The 17,309-nt window shown below is 46.8% G+C and overlaps 1 protein-coding gene across 2 annotated transcripts in view; it reads right to left on the reverse strand.

Moving 5' to 3' along the window:
- PRKCA (protein kinase C alpha) overlaps positions 1 to 6,212 on the reverse strand; it is a 401,401-nt gene extending 395,189 nt beyond the window's left edge. Inside the window, exons 1-2 of one of the 2 annotated variants that reach the window (XM_030295703.1) lie at positions 5,959 to 6,212; positions 3,163 to 3,194 (exon numbers count right to left, since the gene is read on the reverse strand). In XM_030295703.1, the coding sequence (XP_030151563.1) occupies positions 3,163 to 3,194; positions 5,959 to 6,131 (205 nt within the window). In that variant the 5' untranslated portion in view covers positions 6,132 to 6,212. The remainder of the gene's footprint in view (positions 1 to 3,162; positions 3,195 to 5,958) is intronic. The other variant, XM_030295704.1, reaches the window with a different exon arrangement.
- Positions 6,213 to 17,309: the final 11,097 nt, after the last annotated feature.

The following is a 17,309-nucleotide window of genomic DNA, read 5'->3' on the forward strand; positions in this document are numbered from 1 at the left end:
GCATGAAGCACAAATGGCAACAATCCAGGAAGTCTTTGGAGAAGTGTCCTGTTTCCATGTGGACTGCATCTCCAGGAGGGGAAGAAGCAGGGGGGAAAAGAAGCCTTTGTGTGCTTGTAAAATGCTTTCTAATAGCATAGATTAGAAACCCAGTTTTAAAGGGCTACCACTCACAGCTTCGGTCTTCTAGTTCTGAACATTTACGAAGGGAGATGATATTTTAGATTTCAAGCTATCTTACTTTATGAACAGGTGAGCTATTTGGAGCACATACGTCTCTCTAAGGTATACTTAGCTACAGCTATTCTACTGACCAAAGTCATGGACCATATACTAAGAGCTAGAAGATGCTGCCTCCATCAGGTGAGAAAACATAAGGAATACAAAAAGTCTCCAACTCCAACTGCCATCTCGAGAGGGTATGCTGCTAAAGGCACGAGATGAGGGGTTCTTCTCCTGAAGACCAGGACTCTACCAAACAAGATTTTACGTTGGTAGAACATTAAGAGAAAAACAGTGTATTCTAAATTGAGTATATTCTAAAATGATGAGATGTTACCTTTGAGGAGAGTGCCAAAATGCAAGTGTTAGAGAACTGTATTTGTGCAATTAAAAGGCATTGTCCTGGGCTAACATCCAGAAGTTATGAATAATGGATTAGCACATGCATACTGGAAGTCAAATGCTGAGCATACATACTAAACAAAATGTAACAAGCAGATAGCATATTAGGTTGTATTTGAAACGGTTTGTGAATTACAGTTTGTAAACGCAGTGCAGAAACTCACCCAAATAAGACCTGTGGTTTATTTCTTCCCCAATGAACTGCATCAACCACATACTCGCTGCTCTATTTTGTCTGCTTTGTAAGAACTACATTTCAAGTATTAGGTAAAGGCAATCCACAGAATGCAGAGGCTAAAACGAGTCTGAAAAAATGTTCAGCCTTACCCAGATGAGAATTAAAACTTTCCACTTACCAGAGCAAAAATGTCAGAAAAAAAAGAGACCTATCCTATACTGGTAAGAGGGAAAGGAATGGGGTACACTTAATACTGAAAATGCAAATTGTAACCTTCTGAGAACACGGCTGTACTCATTAAGACCTAAGATGTACATTCTTCTAGGTATCTTTTATAGAAATACCATGGTGTCCAAGGATATCACCGACAATATTTCACTAGTGTGAACTTAAAGCATCGGAAATGGATAAGTTTCATACGCCCAACATGCAACCACTAAATAGAATAAGGAAGATTTTGACAGGGAAGGATATCCACTGCCTACTGTGGTGGGTGGATATTGGAGAAAAATTTGAAATTTTGAGCTCTTGAAGAGTGACTGAATATCTTATCTCTGAGGGAGGGAAAAGAGAAGAGCCTACAATTTCACTTCTTACTTTATGGGAGTCAAGCTCACATGAAACCATGAATCTAATCCACTCCAAAGAAAAAATTCAATGTAGTCTGGCGGGGTTGGGGACCATGCAGGACTCCCTTACACCCTAACACTGCCACTCTGATTTCAACAAAATTGACTCAAATAAGCAGGTCTAGAAGGGACCAAGCTTATCCTGAAGTCTTAACATATAAGAAATGACACAGTTTAACACCTAACCTTCATTTCGACAAGTATTTTTATGTTTCCATAGGTTCCCACCCAAATGTTACAAAAAATAGACGTAAATCAGTTAGCCCGGAACCACACTTGCCACATTTTTTTTTTAAAGGAAGGTTCAAGAAAAAAAAAAAATCTCATTTTGGGGTGTCTAGGTGGCTCAGTCAGTTAAGCAACCTACTTCGGCTCAGGTCATAATCTCACAGTTCGTGGGTTCCAGCCCCGCGTCAGGCTCTGTGCAGACAGCTCAGAGCCTGGAGCCTGCTTTAGATTCTGTCTCTCCCTTTCTCTCTGCCCCTTCCCCACTCGTGCTCTGTATCTGTCAAAAACAAACTAAGTTTTTTTAAAAAATAAAGTCACATTTCCAGCCTACACCCAAACATTGCCTAACAAAGTTCAGGTCCACAACTGGAAAACGTAAAGAGCCCCATCTTCCTTTCATCTTTTACAAGGAGTGAGGCAGTAACACACCTTTCTCTATAAAGGAATATCTCTTGATTTCCCAACTCTCAGGGATTGATTCAGAGTTGGAAGCACTCGTGAAGGTAGAATGTTAACTATACCATAAAACAGCTGCGTTGAAGACGTATTTAGGAAGTGTAAGAAACAAGTTCATGAATTTGAACTTTAAAAGATAAACCAACTCGCTAGCACAATTTTAGGGTTCTAAGAAGTACACGGTCTCTGATGTGCTTAGTATTAAACAGTGTTAGGATAATATTTTCCAGTCTACGACGTACTTTCCACTTACCTTAATAAACCTTCACCCAGATGGGAAATGGAACCACAACTAAGTAAACATAATATAGATGATGAGGAGAGCCAGAAGGTGGGCTTGTGAGCCCAGAATGCCCTCACAAGCTACCAAGCCCTGACTTTAAACAGAACACAATGTATAGAACAGCTACCTAACACACGATACACAACTACAGACACGAGGTGGAAATAAATGGATTTCTCCCCAGATGCAAGAGGTTGTTAGTACACAGTCACATTCACGCTAAAGGAAAAACGTGCCTCCTAGCATGGCAACTCGTGATGATTGATCTAGGTAACTTTTAGACGTACTCACTTTGTTCTGGACAACAATCGGGAACCAAAAACAAGAAGAATCACTAGAATGATACATGGCCCAAAATTAGTTACAAGGAGTCCAACCTAAGGCATAGGTAAGAGCAATAAAGAACAAAAACCGAGCAAAACCAGAAAAGCCGCATGAATACAAAGTGATTCCATTTCTTTCCCTCAACACCCACACAGAGACAGCAGTTTCTGACAAGAATGTTCTTGGCAGAAAATAAAGTTACAGGAAGGTTTTTTTTTTTCTTCAATGAGAAAAAAGCAGCTCTATACGCAGATTACTAGGCAATACCGTTTGATTTTTTTTTTTTTTTTAAACAGTCCAAATTTAGAGACCTCGTTTTGAAAATATCTAAACCACCTTTTTTTTTGGATCACGAAGAAAAAAGGACTGGAAATATTGTTCCCGTTTGGAATGCTGGTTTCATGTTGTACTTGAAAATAAAATCCAACGTGACAGCTTACCTTGGCACTGGAAGCCTTGTTTCCCAAACCCCCTGAAAAACAGAAACAAAATATCTTAACATATCTTGTGTTGTATACCATAGTTTAAGCCAGTTATGAAACAGTATTCCACAGAACTAAGGGTTTATACGTGAGAACCAACGATTTTATAGGAAAACATGCTCAGAGTACTGAATAAATTCGGTTTTGGGGGGAAAAAAACCACCTCTGTATGGCTTCCAAAGGCTCCTTGAATTTTTTCAATGTACAACAATCTTCTCTAAGTTTACACTTTGTTATTAATACTGAAGTTTCAAGACCAGACGGCTAGGGTATTTGGAGTTGGCCATGATGTTCAACAAGAGGACTATGTTTGAAAGCAGTACACTTTGATTTTGTCCCTAAAGACCAAATGAAAGTCATTGCTCTCCCTAAAGAAGTGGCTTCATTTATTATAGAATAGGGGTCTAGAAACTTCCAAACAGTACCCACTCAACATTAAGTTTTGATTTAAAAGACCGGTTTTACAATATGTTTATTAAAATTGCACGTGAAATTTTTTGGGGGGAGAATCAACAGGATTCAAAGCAAATACAGAGGCTGTTTTGTTGTTACTTTAGAAGATTTACTCTGCCCTCCCTGCCAGACACATTAAACCATAAACACGGTTACAACTAGAATGAACTGCACTAAAACTCTAGCATAAGCTCTAATCTTTTGCTTTACATAGCCATCCTAAGTTGACAAGACACTTCATATGTTTAGTCACCCCCCCCCACATAAACCCAAACTTTTATCGTTTTTAAAGCGTTTTAATATTTAAAACAAGCTGGTAAATTAAGGGCCCACAGAAAACAATGAAAGATAACTGAAGTTAAAACCACTGCGAGACAATCCTAGTGAATATTTTCCAGGACCTTCCAAGTAGTTTACGGTCAGGGGAATTAGCCAGGGAGGAAGCTGACAGGGAGACCTTTATTTTCCACTTCACATTACACCTGGTGACCCGAAGTGCCACAGCAGTTCACCAGGGGCCGATCCTTTGGGGCACCAGATAGTGGAAAGACATTAGCGAGCCTGGGTATGTATGTTACAAGTCTTTCCTAATTTACCTACTTCTGGCACAGACAGGCAGCAGTCTTACTGTTCCCTTTTTACGGAGCATGGGATAGGAGGCTGCAGGACTCCCCTTAACTAGATGCACGATCTTCTTTGCCCTGAAGCTCTAAGAACTTATTTTAGGTAATTGTAGATATGGCTAACCTCTCTCCTTGGAACACAACTGCTTCGTACGCTGACTACACAGTGGTAATCATTCACAGACATGACTGTGCTTTTCACGGAACTATTGAGATTTGTAAGGAAAAAACTAAGCACCTTATTAGGACTAGGCTTGTCCAACTCTCCCTTGGAGGGGATTTTCCCCAGGTGTGGCAGATTCGGATAGCCATCCAGAAGGGTCAAGTTAAGCACTTTGGCACATCTGTGGTGCCCTTCGAGGCGAGTTCCTCCAGGTGTGATGGATTCACATAGCCATCCACCAGTTCTGCCTAGGGCCCCAACAAGGTGTGTCACGCAAAGGTTAGTGGCAAGGTGCACTGAGACACTGTCACACGAGTGCGGCCCCTAGCCTAAGGTCGACAGGAATTAAGGAACCCTTGCCTTAGTTCTGACTTGGGGAGCTTCCTAGCCACATTCGTGAATTGACAGAAGGCTGGTAAGTATCTGCCAATCTAAAGGGGAAAAAAACTGGGACACCTGGTATTCCTGAAGTTCCAGCTTTCTACACGTTGGGGTCTGTGGGAGAAGGGGTCGCCCACGTTCTGAGAATCAGTAAAAGCCAGAACCGTGACCAGAAAAGGGCATGTACGGTTTCACCTGGTCTCACGGGGTGCAGAGACCCCTGAAGGCTTTCCGTTTATCAGGATCCCCAAACCACTGGCCCAAGTTAATGCCTGCATTCACTGTTAATTCTACTTGAGCTCTGACACCTTACAGTAGTGTTCTTCACTAAGGCCTCGGTCCTCCTCAACCAGGCTGCACGTCTAATCTCGTGTTGACAGGGTCTGTTTTAGACGACTCCCTCTGCCCTCCTGCCATTCGCCTGGTCTTAGTCCCCCCCTCCTCCACTGCAAGCTTTCAGCAGTTTGTGGTCTCTCCGCTCCCCCTGGGTTCACCCGGACAAGTCCGGTCTCCCGTGCCCGGCGGATACAAGCTACAGTAGGCAGGGACCCAAGCTAGCAGCGCAGTCCAAGCCCGCTGGGGAGCAAAACACACCCCCGAATGCGCCCAGCCTGGCTCGCCCGTAACTTGGACCGCGAGGCGCAGTCGCCGCCGCTCCCCGGTTACTTCGGGCGTGTTTCTCCGGGAAAACTCTGCCCTTTGGGCTCTTTCACTCCCCTTCGCTCACACCCAACCAGCAGCTCCTCTATCGGTGCAGAAGGGCGGGTGTGCCTGGGAGAAGGAGGACACTGGACCCGCGAAGGGGATCAGTGTCACTGCGGCGCGGGGCCAGCCTCCCCTCCTGCGGCAGGGGGTGTGTGTGACCTGGCGGCGACTTCCCCGGGAGTCCTGCCCGAAAGCGTCGCCGGAGCGCGCGCGCCGTTCCGGGCGAGAGTTCGGACTCGGCCGGCTTTCCAAGTTCCCCGAGTGAGTCAGCCCCGGAGTGGGCGCGCCCGGCCGTGGGGGCGGGGAGGGCGAGCGAGGGTCCCCGGAGCGATGCGACCCAGGCTACAAGGGGACCAGTCCCCAGCCCCCCGGGCGCCGCGAGAGGGGGTCCGGGCCGCCGGCCGTGCGCCCCGGCCCGCGCGCACCTACCAGATGAAGTCGGTGCAGTGGCTGCAGAAGGTGGGCTGCTTGAAGAAGCGGGCGATGAATTTGTGGTTCTTCACCTCGTGCACGTTCTTCTGCCTCAGCGCCCCTTTGCGGGCGAAGCGGTTGGCCACGTCCTGAGACGCCGTGGAGTCGTTGGCCGGGAAAACGTCAGCCATGGTCCCCCCAACCACCTCTTGCCTCCGCCGGGGAGCGGCAGCAGCCGGGGAGGGCCGGGGGGGCGGGGGCGGGCGACCCCGGGCGGGGGGCGGGGGGGAACGCGGGCCGGCGGCCGAGGTCGCGGCGCGGCGGCGGCGGCCGGGGAAGAGTCGGGCCGGAGCGGGCGCGGGAGCCGGAGCCGTTCGCTCGCTCGCTCGCTGGCCCCACGCTCACTGACAGCCCGGCGCCGGGCGCTCGCGCTTCCTACTCTCGGCGGCAGGGGCGGCCCGGAGCGGCGCCGCCCACTGCGCATGCCCGGAGCGCGAGGGCCGCGGGGGCGCGCGCGGGGCGGACGCGAGCGCCCGGGGGAGTCGGCGCCTCCGCGTTTTGCGAGCAGCCCGGGAAGGGCGGGGGTGGGGTGGGGTGGGGTGGGGTGGCGGCGGTGGCGGCCTGGGCCGGGCCCGCCCGAACTTGGGAGCGGAGGAGGACGCCGGGAGGGCGGGCCGCTCTCCTCCGCCGCCTTTCTCCTTTCCTCCCTTCCCTCCTGCTTCTCGCCCTCCTCCGCCTCCTCTTCTTCCGCTCCTCCGGCTCTGCCTCCTGCTCCCTCGGCTTCCTCCTCCCATCCCAGCCAGCTCATCCTTTCCCTCCCCCAGCTCCTGGTCCCCCTTCGCCCCGGTGGGACCTCCGACTCGCTGCACCGGTCTCCAGGCAGCGCCCGCCGCCGCCGCCGCCGTCTCTGGGTCCAACCCGCTCGGACGCCCGCCCTTCCTCACCTTCCGAGACGCGGCGTTGGGGCTTTATGTCCCTCCAGCCGTAGGTGCCCCTAAACGCCCCGGCCCGCGCCCTCCACGCTGCTTATATAGGGCAGGAGGAAGGGCTTGATCGCAAATCTTCGCCCACTGACCCTGCCACCTGCCCCTAACTGTTGAGCTGGGTTTCACCTGCATCTTGCATAGACCTCTAATGTGCACGCGGGACGGTTAAAGGACTTGCCCTGGTTGTTTATCCCTATTTATCCCGTTGCTCGTTGGGTACTCCAGTTGCAAGGTTGATTATCAGCCTTTCTTGATTCTACAAGTCCGGAACCTTAATTTAGAAAGCGTTTTGCATCCTAAGCTAATTACTGCCATGCTGGCAGGTGCAGAGTGCAGCCAGAACACTTGTAAATTACCAAGTGAAACTGCTGGTGAAAGGAGAGCTGGCAGGATCTGCAAAGGACACGTGGGGATGGACCAGCTAATCACTTGCTGAATATTTATTAGTTCTGCCTGGAGGGTGCTTAACATACATAAGGGAAACAACCATCCCCCAGCGTCTCACTGTTGTTTTTCTACGTTGTCAGATTCACTAGGGTCACAAAACAACGACACGAGCTGAGGAACGTCAAGAAAGAGAGCAGGTTAATTCTTCAAGAAGTTTAAAATAAAAAGGAAAAAAAAAGTAAAGATATATGCCAATTTTAGAGTCCATCACAGGGATCACCTAGGGCTACCATCTTTTAAGATTGGCTCATGGAATGCCTGATTCTAGAAGTGTCTTTCGTATTTTAGCAAGTGTAAGCTATAGACTGGCCATTAGTGGAGCGTGCGCTTTGCTGGCCCGTTTACAATGTTGTTAATGCTAAGAGAGTGCACCTGTTTGATACTCTGATCAGAAAGTTCACCCATCATGGCAGCGCCTCCAAGCCAAGGAGGCAAAAAAGGAAGAGGCAAGGGAAGGAATGAAAAGCAGAGCATGTTGGGAACATGGATCAACTTCTCCGCAAAACACCGTAAGCATTCCAAGCCATGGTTGTTTGTTAAGAATCGTAAATCCGATAGCACACGGAATAAAACACACAGTTCTTTTCTCCTCACCATCTTAAGTGTGGTCCTCACACATTTTATAAAGACAGGATTCTTTCGGTTTCCCTAAAGCTTTGATGTAATGATGGGAGAAAAAGCTGGCAGAGTTGGAGAGTGAGATTGCAGAGACTGGAATCCCAGAGTAAAGTAATACGGAAGATGAGCTAACAACCAAAGGAGCCATGGCAGCAGCTTGGTCGTCTCCTATGTGGTGGAATGGAGCGACTGATCTCCCCAATGGGTGGACCAGATGGAGACAATATATCTTTTCTTTCAGGTTGTGACTTGGCTTTCCTGCCTCAGTTGTTACTGTTGTTTCTTGTGGGTGAAGAGAGAACTAACTGGAAGCCAGTTGATGGATAACTGGGCTGAGCCTCAGTGGTTGGTTGCCTACAGCGTAGCCCATTTGTAGGGGCTGTGGGTGGAGATGTACCAGGAACAGATTTACCAAGCAGTGTAACACTGCCCCTGGCAAGGACGGATGGAAATGTGGGCTGCAGTTCACCCCTGCACCCAACCAGAGAATTCTCCTTCATAGCACTGAAATGGAGGGCATTACAGAAAGGGGGAGAGGGAGCGGTAAGTCAGTCCTGGGCATTGGTAATGATTTTAGAGTCAGCTGCTTCATGGAGAAGGTGCAGGAAAGAACAGGGAATGGTAGACTGAATATGGTTTGTCAGAACCCTTCTCTGTGAGCCCTGCCTTTGACCAGTAAGTTCCAGACTTTGTACAGGTCTTGCTCAGACCAGCAGGACCCAGAGGCCGGGGGCTGGGATCAAAGTGAGGCCACTGCAGTGATGACTCTAAAACCAGACTGGTTCACTTAAAACCAATAATCTTTAGGCTACCACCTAAAACTTGTTGCTCTGTGCAGAATCACTATTCTGTTTTCAAATGGACCAGGACGTTTTCAAATGGAGCAATAGGAATTGTTTACGTGTATAAAAAGCTTGATTCTGAGATTTATGGTAACCAAGATAATTAAAAGGCTCGTGTTTTACTCAATGACTTAATCCAAGGTTTCGGAGAGCTGAGAAAACGGGGGGGATGTATAATTACTTAGGCAGTGTTTAGAGTTGGGGTGAATGACAGGTCTCATGAAATGGTGAGAGACAAAGTCTAGCTGGGAAGTGACTGCCGCTCGGTAAGTTAGGAAGGAGGATAGTGTTTCCTAGGGGTGGGTGGGTCAGAAGCCCCAGAGTTAATACCAGGACGACCAGGTACGGTTGTCCAAGGGGTTGGAGGAAGACTTAACCTTTCACTGTGTCCTCTCCTGTACCTTAGAATCTTTGTTTCTAGTTTAAGAAAAATGGTAACTTTTAAAAAGCCTGGAAACAAAACACCAAAGCTTTCTAATTAGCTATATCGTATTAAAAGAATTAATTTGCTCGTAAGTAGAGGAAGCAGGAGGTAAAACAGTATTGAAAGATTCCAGTTTTTAAAATGTCTGTACACTCACCCACACTTGCATCTATATGAATACAAATGTGTTTGTGAATGCACATATGTGTGTAAAGGCACATACAGCAAAATGTTCGTTTAAGTGACTATCTCTGGTGGTGGGAACATAGATACTTTTCTGTACTGGAAGAGAAGACGTTGGCCTAGGACTCACATTTTGAAAGGGCATCAGAAGCCATAATTTTTTTCATGTTTTCCTCTAATCAAAAAGGAGGGATTTATTATTTTATTTTTTTAAGTTTATTTATTTATTTTTGAGAGTGACAGAGAGAGGCAGAGAGGGAAAAGGAGAGAGAGAATCCCAAGCAGGCTGTGCACTGTCAGCACAGAGCCCAATGTGGGGCTCCGTCCCAGGAACCATGAGATCATAACCTGTGCCAAGATTAAGAGTCAGAGGCTTAATTGACTGAGCCACCCAGGTGCTCCCATTTATTATTTTAAACACAGAAAGTTTTGTTGCCAGAATTTTGTTATTGTTGCATGAAGTAGAAACTGCCAATTTGAATGTAAAATATCTGAGAAATCTGTTTTAAGCCATGGACCCTCACCTCTTCCTTAGCCCTCGACTACAACTGGGAGTTGAATTCCTGAGTGGATTGCCCAAGAAGGCTTCTTGGTGTCCAGTATTTCAGCTTCCTCCTGAAAGTGTTTTTTCTCCACTTTTTTCCAGTTTTCCATAGTAGCCATGGCACAAACCAGATATGGGCACTTATTAGTTTGTGTAACTTGAGTAAATTGACTTCTCCTTCTAAAAATGGAGATATTCTTAACCATCCTAGGACTTTCTTAAGATTTTAACCAGTTGAGGGGCGCCTGGGGTGGTCGGTTTAGCGTCAGATTTCAGGTCAGGTCATGATCTCACGGTTTGTGGGTTTCAGACCCGCGTCGGACTCTGTGCTGACAGCTCAGAGCCTGGAGCCTGCTTCGGATTCTTTGTCTCCCTCTCTCTTTGCCCCTCCCCGACTCATGGTCTGTCTCTCTCCCTCTCTCAAAAGTAAATAAACTTAAAAAAAAATTTTTTTTTAAAGGATTTAACCAGTTGATGAGTATAAGTGTTTAGTAAATCGTAAAATCTCATACAAATGCAAGGTAGGGTGGTCCTTCTTGGCTTTACCAAGTCTGCATTTTGGGGGAACAGAGCTGAGAGCTCCCGTGTTCTTTTAAGTTCTTTCTTCTGAGTTGACAGATGTATTTCGCTCCACTCCCAATGACTATGAGGCAACACATGGAGGGAGTATAAAAACGTACCTTAGAGGGCGCTGGATTTCTCAGTTGGTTAAGTATCAGACTTCAGCTCAGGTCATGATCGCACTTTGTGTGCTCCAGCCCTGCTTCTCTCTCTCTCTCTCTCTCTCTCTCTCTCTCTCTCTCTCTGCCCCTTGCTCACTTGTGCTCTCTCTCTCTTTCTCTCTCTCAAAAACAAAAACAGGGGCGCCTGGGTGGTTCAGTCAGTTAAGCGTCTGACTTTGGCTCAGGTCATGATCTCACAATTTATGAGTTCAAGCCCCGCCTCGGGTTCTGCGCTGACAGCTCGGAGCCTGGAGCCTGCTTCAGATTCTGTGTCTCCCTCTCTCTCTCTCTCTCTCTCTCTCTCTCTCTCTCTCTCTCTCTCTGCCCCTCCCCTGCTCATGCTCTGTCTCTCCCTCTCTCTCAAAAATAAACATTAAAACTTTTTTTTGACCAAAACATAAGAGTTCACATTGCAAATAGATACCGTGGTCCCCCACCTTCACCTTTAAGTTGCTTTTCAGCAAAGGTCATAGTGCCTGGATTCTTTGCAAATGCTAGTTATGTGACAACCCCCGCAACTCCCATGACTTGCCATTCACTACTGATTAAAATGGAAGTGGGTACATAAGCGTTGTCCCACTTTCCCAAACCTGGCTGGGGAAAACTATCTGCCCACCTATGTGCGAAAGTGTACCTCTCACCCGGATTTGACAACTGTAGCTTCACGATGAACCTTCTTTCACCCATCCCCTACCTCTCCTCTTTACCTCTAGATCATAGAACCTTGAAACAGCACAAAACATGCCAAACGTCATGACCAGGAGGAAGCTGTTGGGGTGACGGCTATGTTCATTGGGTGTGGGCTTCCCATGTGTTCACATATCAAAACTCACCGGATTATACACTTTGAATTATACAGTACAGTTTACTGTAAGTCAATCATACGGCAACAAAACTCTAAAAACTTTACAAGTCGAGGAGCTAAGCACACTAAACCCAACAGACAAACCAGAAGAAAACTAGCCGAAACAACAGTTGGCCCTCCCACAAGGCTTTCAGCTGCCCTTGCCTGGGGGGCTAAGACAAGCCCACTAGGTCTGGTAGGTGACAGTCTGGTTTGTTTCCATTCCAGAACTACTCCCTGAGCTCCAACTCTGTGGCAGGCGCCTGGCTACACCCAGGAATACAAAATAAAGAAGATATGCTTCCTGCCCTCAGGGAACTCAGTGTTCTGCTATCATTCGGAAGGCGAGAGCTTCAGCCCTGGAGCGCCTGGGGGGCTCAGCCAGTTAAGCGTCCAGCTCTTGATTTCGGTTCCGGTCACGATCCCAGCGTCATGGGATCGAGCCCCACCTCCTTGGGCTCTATTCTGTGCTGAGCATGGAGCCTGCTTAAGACACTCTCTCCCCCTAAGGGCACCTGCGTGGCTCAGTCAGTTAAGCGTCTGACTTCGGCTCAGGTCATGATCTTGCAGTTCATGAGTTCGAGCCCCCTGTCGGGCTCTGTGCTGACAGCTCAGAGCTTGGAGCCTGCTTCAGGTTCTGTGTCTCCCCTTATCTCTGCCCCTCCCCTGCTCATGCTCTGTCTCTCTGTTTCTCAATAATAAATAAATGTTAAAAAATAAAAAAAAAAAAAGACTCTCTGCCCCTCTCCCCGCTGGCTCTCTCTCTAAAATAAAATTCTATGAAAATACAGAAGCACAGTCCAATAAGAAAAAGGAAATAAGAGTCAAATTAAAAATATATCATTTAGGGGCGCCTGGGTGGCGCAGTCGGTTAAGCATCCGACTTCAGCCAGGTCACGATCTCGCGGTCCGGGAGTTCGAGCCCCGCGTCAGGCTCTGGGCTGATGGCTCGGAGCCTGGAGCCTGTTTCCGATTCTGTGTCTCCCTCTCTCTCTGCCCCTCCCCCGTTCATGCTCTGTCTCTCTCTGTCCCAAAAATAAATAAACGTTGAAAAAAAAAATTAAAAAAAAAATATATCATTTATTTCTCAAGTCCCTCTAAGAGAATCGAACAAAACCCAATTTATAACCAACCCCCAACCAGACTTTTCAACCCTTTCTTCCCTTTCTTCCTTGCCACACTCATTGGGATTTCCCACATTCTCAGTAGCCTCTCAGAAACCTCCTCACCCCCCCACCAAAAAAAAATTTACTCCCCTACCCACAGCTAGATCCACATTTACTTCCTCCCCTCCCCTTTGTCATTTTTTGTACCCTTTATTATATATCCTTTTGGACAAAACCTCCCTCCAACCTCTCCTTTCAGGGCAAGGACTTCTGTATTCTTTCTAGGATTTTGCATTACGAAAAGTCTAGGAGCTGGGTTTTTGTTGTTGTTGTTGTTGTTGTTGTTGTTTTTAGTGTTTATTTATCTTTGAGAGAGAGAGAGTGAGAAACAGAGCAGGAGCTGGGGAGGGCCAGAGAGACTAAGACAGAGAATCGGAGGCAGGCTCCAGGCTCCGAGTTGTCAGCACTGAACCCAACAAGGGGCTCGAACCCACAAGCCATGAGATCATGACCTGAGCCAAAGTCAGACGCTTAACTGACTGAGCCACCTAGGTGCTCCTAGGAACTGGTTTTAAACGATAGTTGGGAGTGGGAGTCAACTTTAAGGTAGCTGAGCAGAGGGAAAGTTCTGGCATTGACCAGCTCCCCATCCATGTGCACAGCAATGAATGCTAAGTCCTGGAATATTAATATATTATACTGTGTGCATTTTTTTTTTACGTTTGTTTATTTAGTTTTGAGAGAGAGACAGACAGACAGAGACAGAACAAGCAGAGAAGGGGCAGAAAGAGCCCCGGAACGTGAAGCAGGTTCCAGGCTCTGAGCTAGTGAGATCATGACCTGAGCAGAAGCCGGAGGCTTAATCACTTAATTGACTGAGCCACCCAGGCGCCCTGTGTGTTTGCCATACATTGATACAGTGGGAACACAACAGATACAATCCCTGCCTCTGTATAATTTACATTCTCTTTGTGCTTTCGGTGGGAGAGGGAAGGCTGGGACATTCCACCTGGCAAAATGTAACTCCTCACATATGCTCACTTCTATCTTTATGACAGCCATCATTTAAAGCCCATGCATAACTACCTTCAAAGCTTTGATCCCGTTTCAGTTTGGGTGTTTTATGCTGTGTGCAGTAATGAAGCAAAAATAGCACACCTCCCACCAATTGGCAGAGGGCAAAGATTGAAACAGAACTTGGAGAAGCAGCCCGGAAGGGATGGCCCGCAAAGTTCAGACAGGTAGGTCAGTAAGGGGCGTAGAATGCCAGCCCCCTCCGGGGAGGAGGCTGATTCATAAGTATCAGTGCGGTGATGACAGCTTGGTTCTTTTGAATGCACACTTAGTATTTTTTTTGGCCAACACTACAATCTGCAATTGTGTCTGTTCGGCATGGCCTTGGAACTGGAAGGGAGACCCCTCCCAAAGTCCTGGAATCCATTCAAATGTCACTCCGATTTCTATACAAAGTGTGGCTTTAGCAAATAAGGAGAATAAGGAAAGTATTCAGAAACACAATCTATGGGGCGCCTGGCTGGCTCCGTCGGTCAAGCGTTTGGCTTGGGTCATGATGTCCTCGTTCGTAGGTTTGAGCCCCCATGTTGGGCTCCTCCCTGACATTGTAGAGCCTCCTTGAGATATTCCCTCCCTCTCTCTCCCTCCCCCGCCTCTTTCTCCCTCTCTCTCCCTCTCCTCTCTCTCTCTCTCTGCCCCTGCCCACCCATGCTGTCTCTCTCTCAAAAAGTAAAATAAATAAACTTTTACAAAGTTGATATTAAAAAAAAGAAACAATCTATGTAGTAAATATTGATGGAGGATGCTTTACATGCTCAGGCACTGTTCCCAGACATTGGGGATGAAGACTGGACAGAAAAGACAGTTTCAGTGGAGAAGTGGGAGGCGTTAAAGCTTGTTTGGAGGGGGTTTAAGAAAGAAGGGAAGAAGAGAAAGTGAAGTGAGAGGTTACAGTGTGCTATGGAAAACGGTAGTAAAAGAAGTCAAGGAGGGCAGTCAATGAGATTTAAATACACGTTTTATGGGCCAGTAACCTTACATTTGTGTGATGATAGGAATCACCCTGGAGAGGGAGCAGTGAATAGATATGTCCAGTAGATACATTGACTAAGTATGGTTGATAGGTGTGCGGGAAGAAAAAAAGTTGCGTATACCCACTTAGGTTCAGTGTTGGGTACGTGTGAATTAAATGAACAAAAGACAGATTGACAGGAGAAAAGACCAAGATGTATTCGTGTACCTATGCAGAGGCACACAGAACAATGTTACTCAAAGGGGTGGTTAGAATTGGAGGCTGATCTAACATGTCAGTAGGGAAAGACAGGTGAGAAAAAAGGGCATGTAGGTAAAAAACAAATGGCTTCTGGGAAGGATAAACAGGCCTTTAGGAGAACAGATGGGAAATGTGGTATTTTTGTGACAACATCTGTGTAGGTGACTCCTTATCGCCGTGACTTTATCTCCATTGATAAAAGTTATGAAAGTCCCAAGGAGGAGATTTATGACAGTCGAGTTCTCTTGGAAGGCTCTGTTTTTAGGCAGATGGGGAGAATGGAATTTGGGGCAGAGTGACTGAAAAAGGGCCCAAATTCCTGGGCAGTCACAAGAAAAGTCACCCTTGGGTGTCTTAGTTGGAGATTTCATTCTCTTTTGGGATGTCTAGCAACAGCCTCGGCTGGGTAAGACAGGAATCTCACATTGCAGGTAGGTTATAAAGGTCTACTATTCAGGGGGCGGACATTCTCCACCCCAAGGAGATCCAGACTCACCTGTAGAGATGATAAAGTACCTTAACCCTGCAGCATTTGTATTTTTCGGTTGATCTTAGAAACAAGCTGTGTATACCTGTATTCGAGAGAATTGGGCATATTGAGGGCATATTGTGATTCTAATTTAAAATGTGCAACCCACTAATGGATTTGGACTGTAATTTCAAGTTGAACTCATACTGCCTTTATAAGCGGCAGTAAAACGCTTAAGAGAACGTTAAGATTCATCGGTTTTATAAGTTTAATCCCTTGGACTTATGAAACCTGAATGGTAGGTCTTCATGGGGAGAACTGTGTTTGCCAGACGATTGATACTTCCCTGTGGTGTGTGAGGGTTTTCTTCAAGCATCTCTAAAGTGACTTGTACATCAAAGAGTGAGATTTATAAATTGAACCTAAAAGTTTAAGGAAGAAACTATATTTTCAACCTGTAACTTCAGTAAATTAAACAGGAGAGGGTAACAATATGCTCTGAGTGTTGTTCTGGGCAAAACAAAAAGAATGACAAAAGTGACCCTCGGGGGACATAAAAACTCACATCGACAGCATTAAACAGCAAAATTCAACCAAGACAATTTGCAGATCTAATCGGCTTTGTGAAACAATCCATGAATCGGGCCGCATCCCACCTGGCAAGTGCAGGCACTCCCAAGAAGCTGTACAAAGTGGAAGGTTTTTAAAGAAGGAGTGTGGGGCAAGAAGGTTGTTAGCCAAACAAAAGCATTTCTCCAGGTGAGGCAGCTTTCTAGGGGGGAAAACAAAGTGTCTTTCCACAGGGATTATCTCATCTTTCTCTGGGGAGGGTGGAGAGGACCCAGGTGACAGATTCATTGGTATGGACTGAAAAACTCCTGGCCTGTGGGTCAAGTGAGATGACATTTCTGGGGAAGGTTGAAACTGTAATTAGATCATGTATGACACATCAGTTTGGGAACTTGGTCTAAGTGACACCATTTTAGGCCAGTGGATTTCTTTCTCTTTCTTTCTTTCTTTCTTTCTTTCTTTCTTTCTTTCTTTCTTTCTTTCTTTCTCTCTGAGAGAAAAAGCACAAGTGGCAGAGAGAGAGAGAGAGAGAGAGAAAATCTTAAGCAGGCTCCGTGTCTAGTGCAGAGACTGACGTGGGGCTCAGTCTCCCAACAGTGAGATCATGACCTGAGCCAACATCAAGAGTTGGATGCTCAACTGACTGAGCCACCCGGGCACCCATGTGGTTTTCTTTCTTTCTTTTTTTTTTTTTTTTTTAATTAATTTATTTATTTTGAGGGCGAAGGAGGGGCAGAGAGAGAGAGTCCCAAGCAGGTTCTGCCCCGTCAGCAGACGACGCGGGACTCAAACTCACGAACCACGAGATCACGACCTGAGCTGAAGTTGGACACTCAACCGACTGAGCCACCCAGGCTCCCCTGTGGTTTTCTTTTTAACAACAGCTTTGTGTGTCATTTTATCTGATGCCCAGTGTTACATGGAGATTTTTCTTCTGCCCTTTTTAAAAGATCTGGGAACAGTGGGAAGCCTAAGGGCCGTAGCTGGGGTACTGCGTGCATGGGTGTTCCTAAGAGGGCATGAGCTGCTTCCCTAAAAGAATCAAAATGATTCAGAGGAAACTGGACTAAAGGTTGTCAAATCTAGATTCGTTACCTTTGAAACTTGGTGTCATGGATCAAGAAATGGTTTGAGCTAAAAGAAAAAAAAGGCCTAACATTGAAAAAGAATCTAGTCTACAGATTGCTCCATAGCCACAGGAAACAATTTTACTGGGGCGCCTGGTGGCTCAGTCGGTTAAGCGTCTGGCTTCAGCTCAGGTCATGATTTCATGGCTAGTGGGTTCAAGCCCGTGTCAGGCTCTGCGCTGACAACTCAGAGCCTGGAG

This window comes from Lynx canadensis, chromosome E1 (genome assembly GCF_007474595.2).
Source record: "Lynx canadensis isolate LIC74 chromosome E1, mLynCan4.pri.v2, whole genome shotgun sequence".
Lineage (NCBI taxonomy): Eukaryota > Metazoa > Chordata > Mammalia > Carnivora > Felidae > Lynx > Lynx canadensis.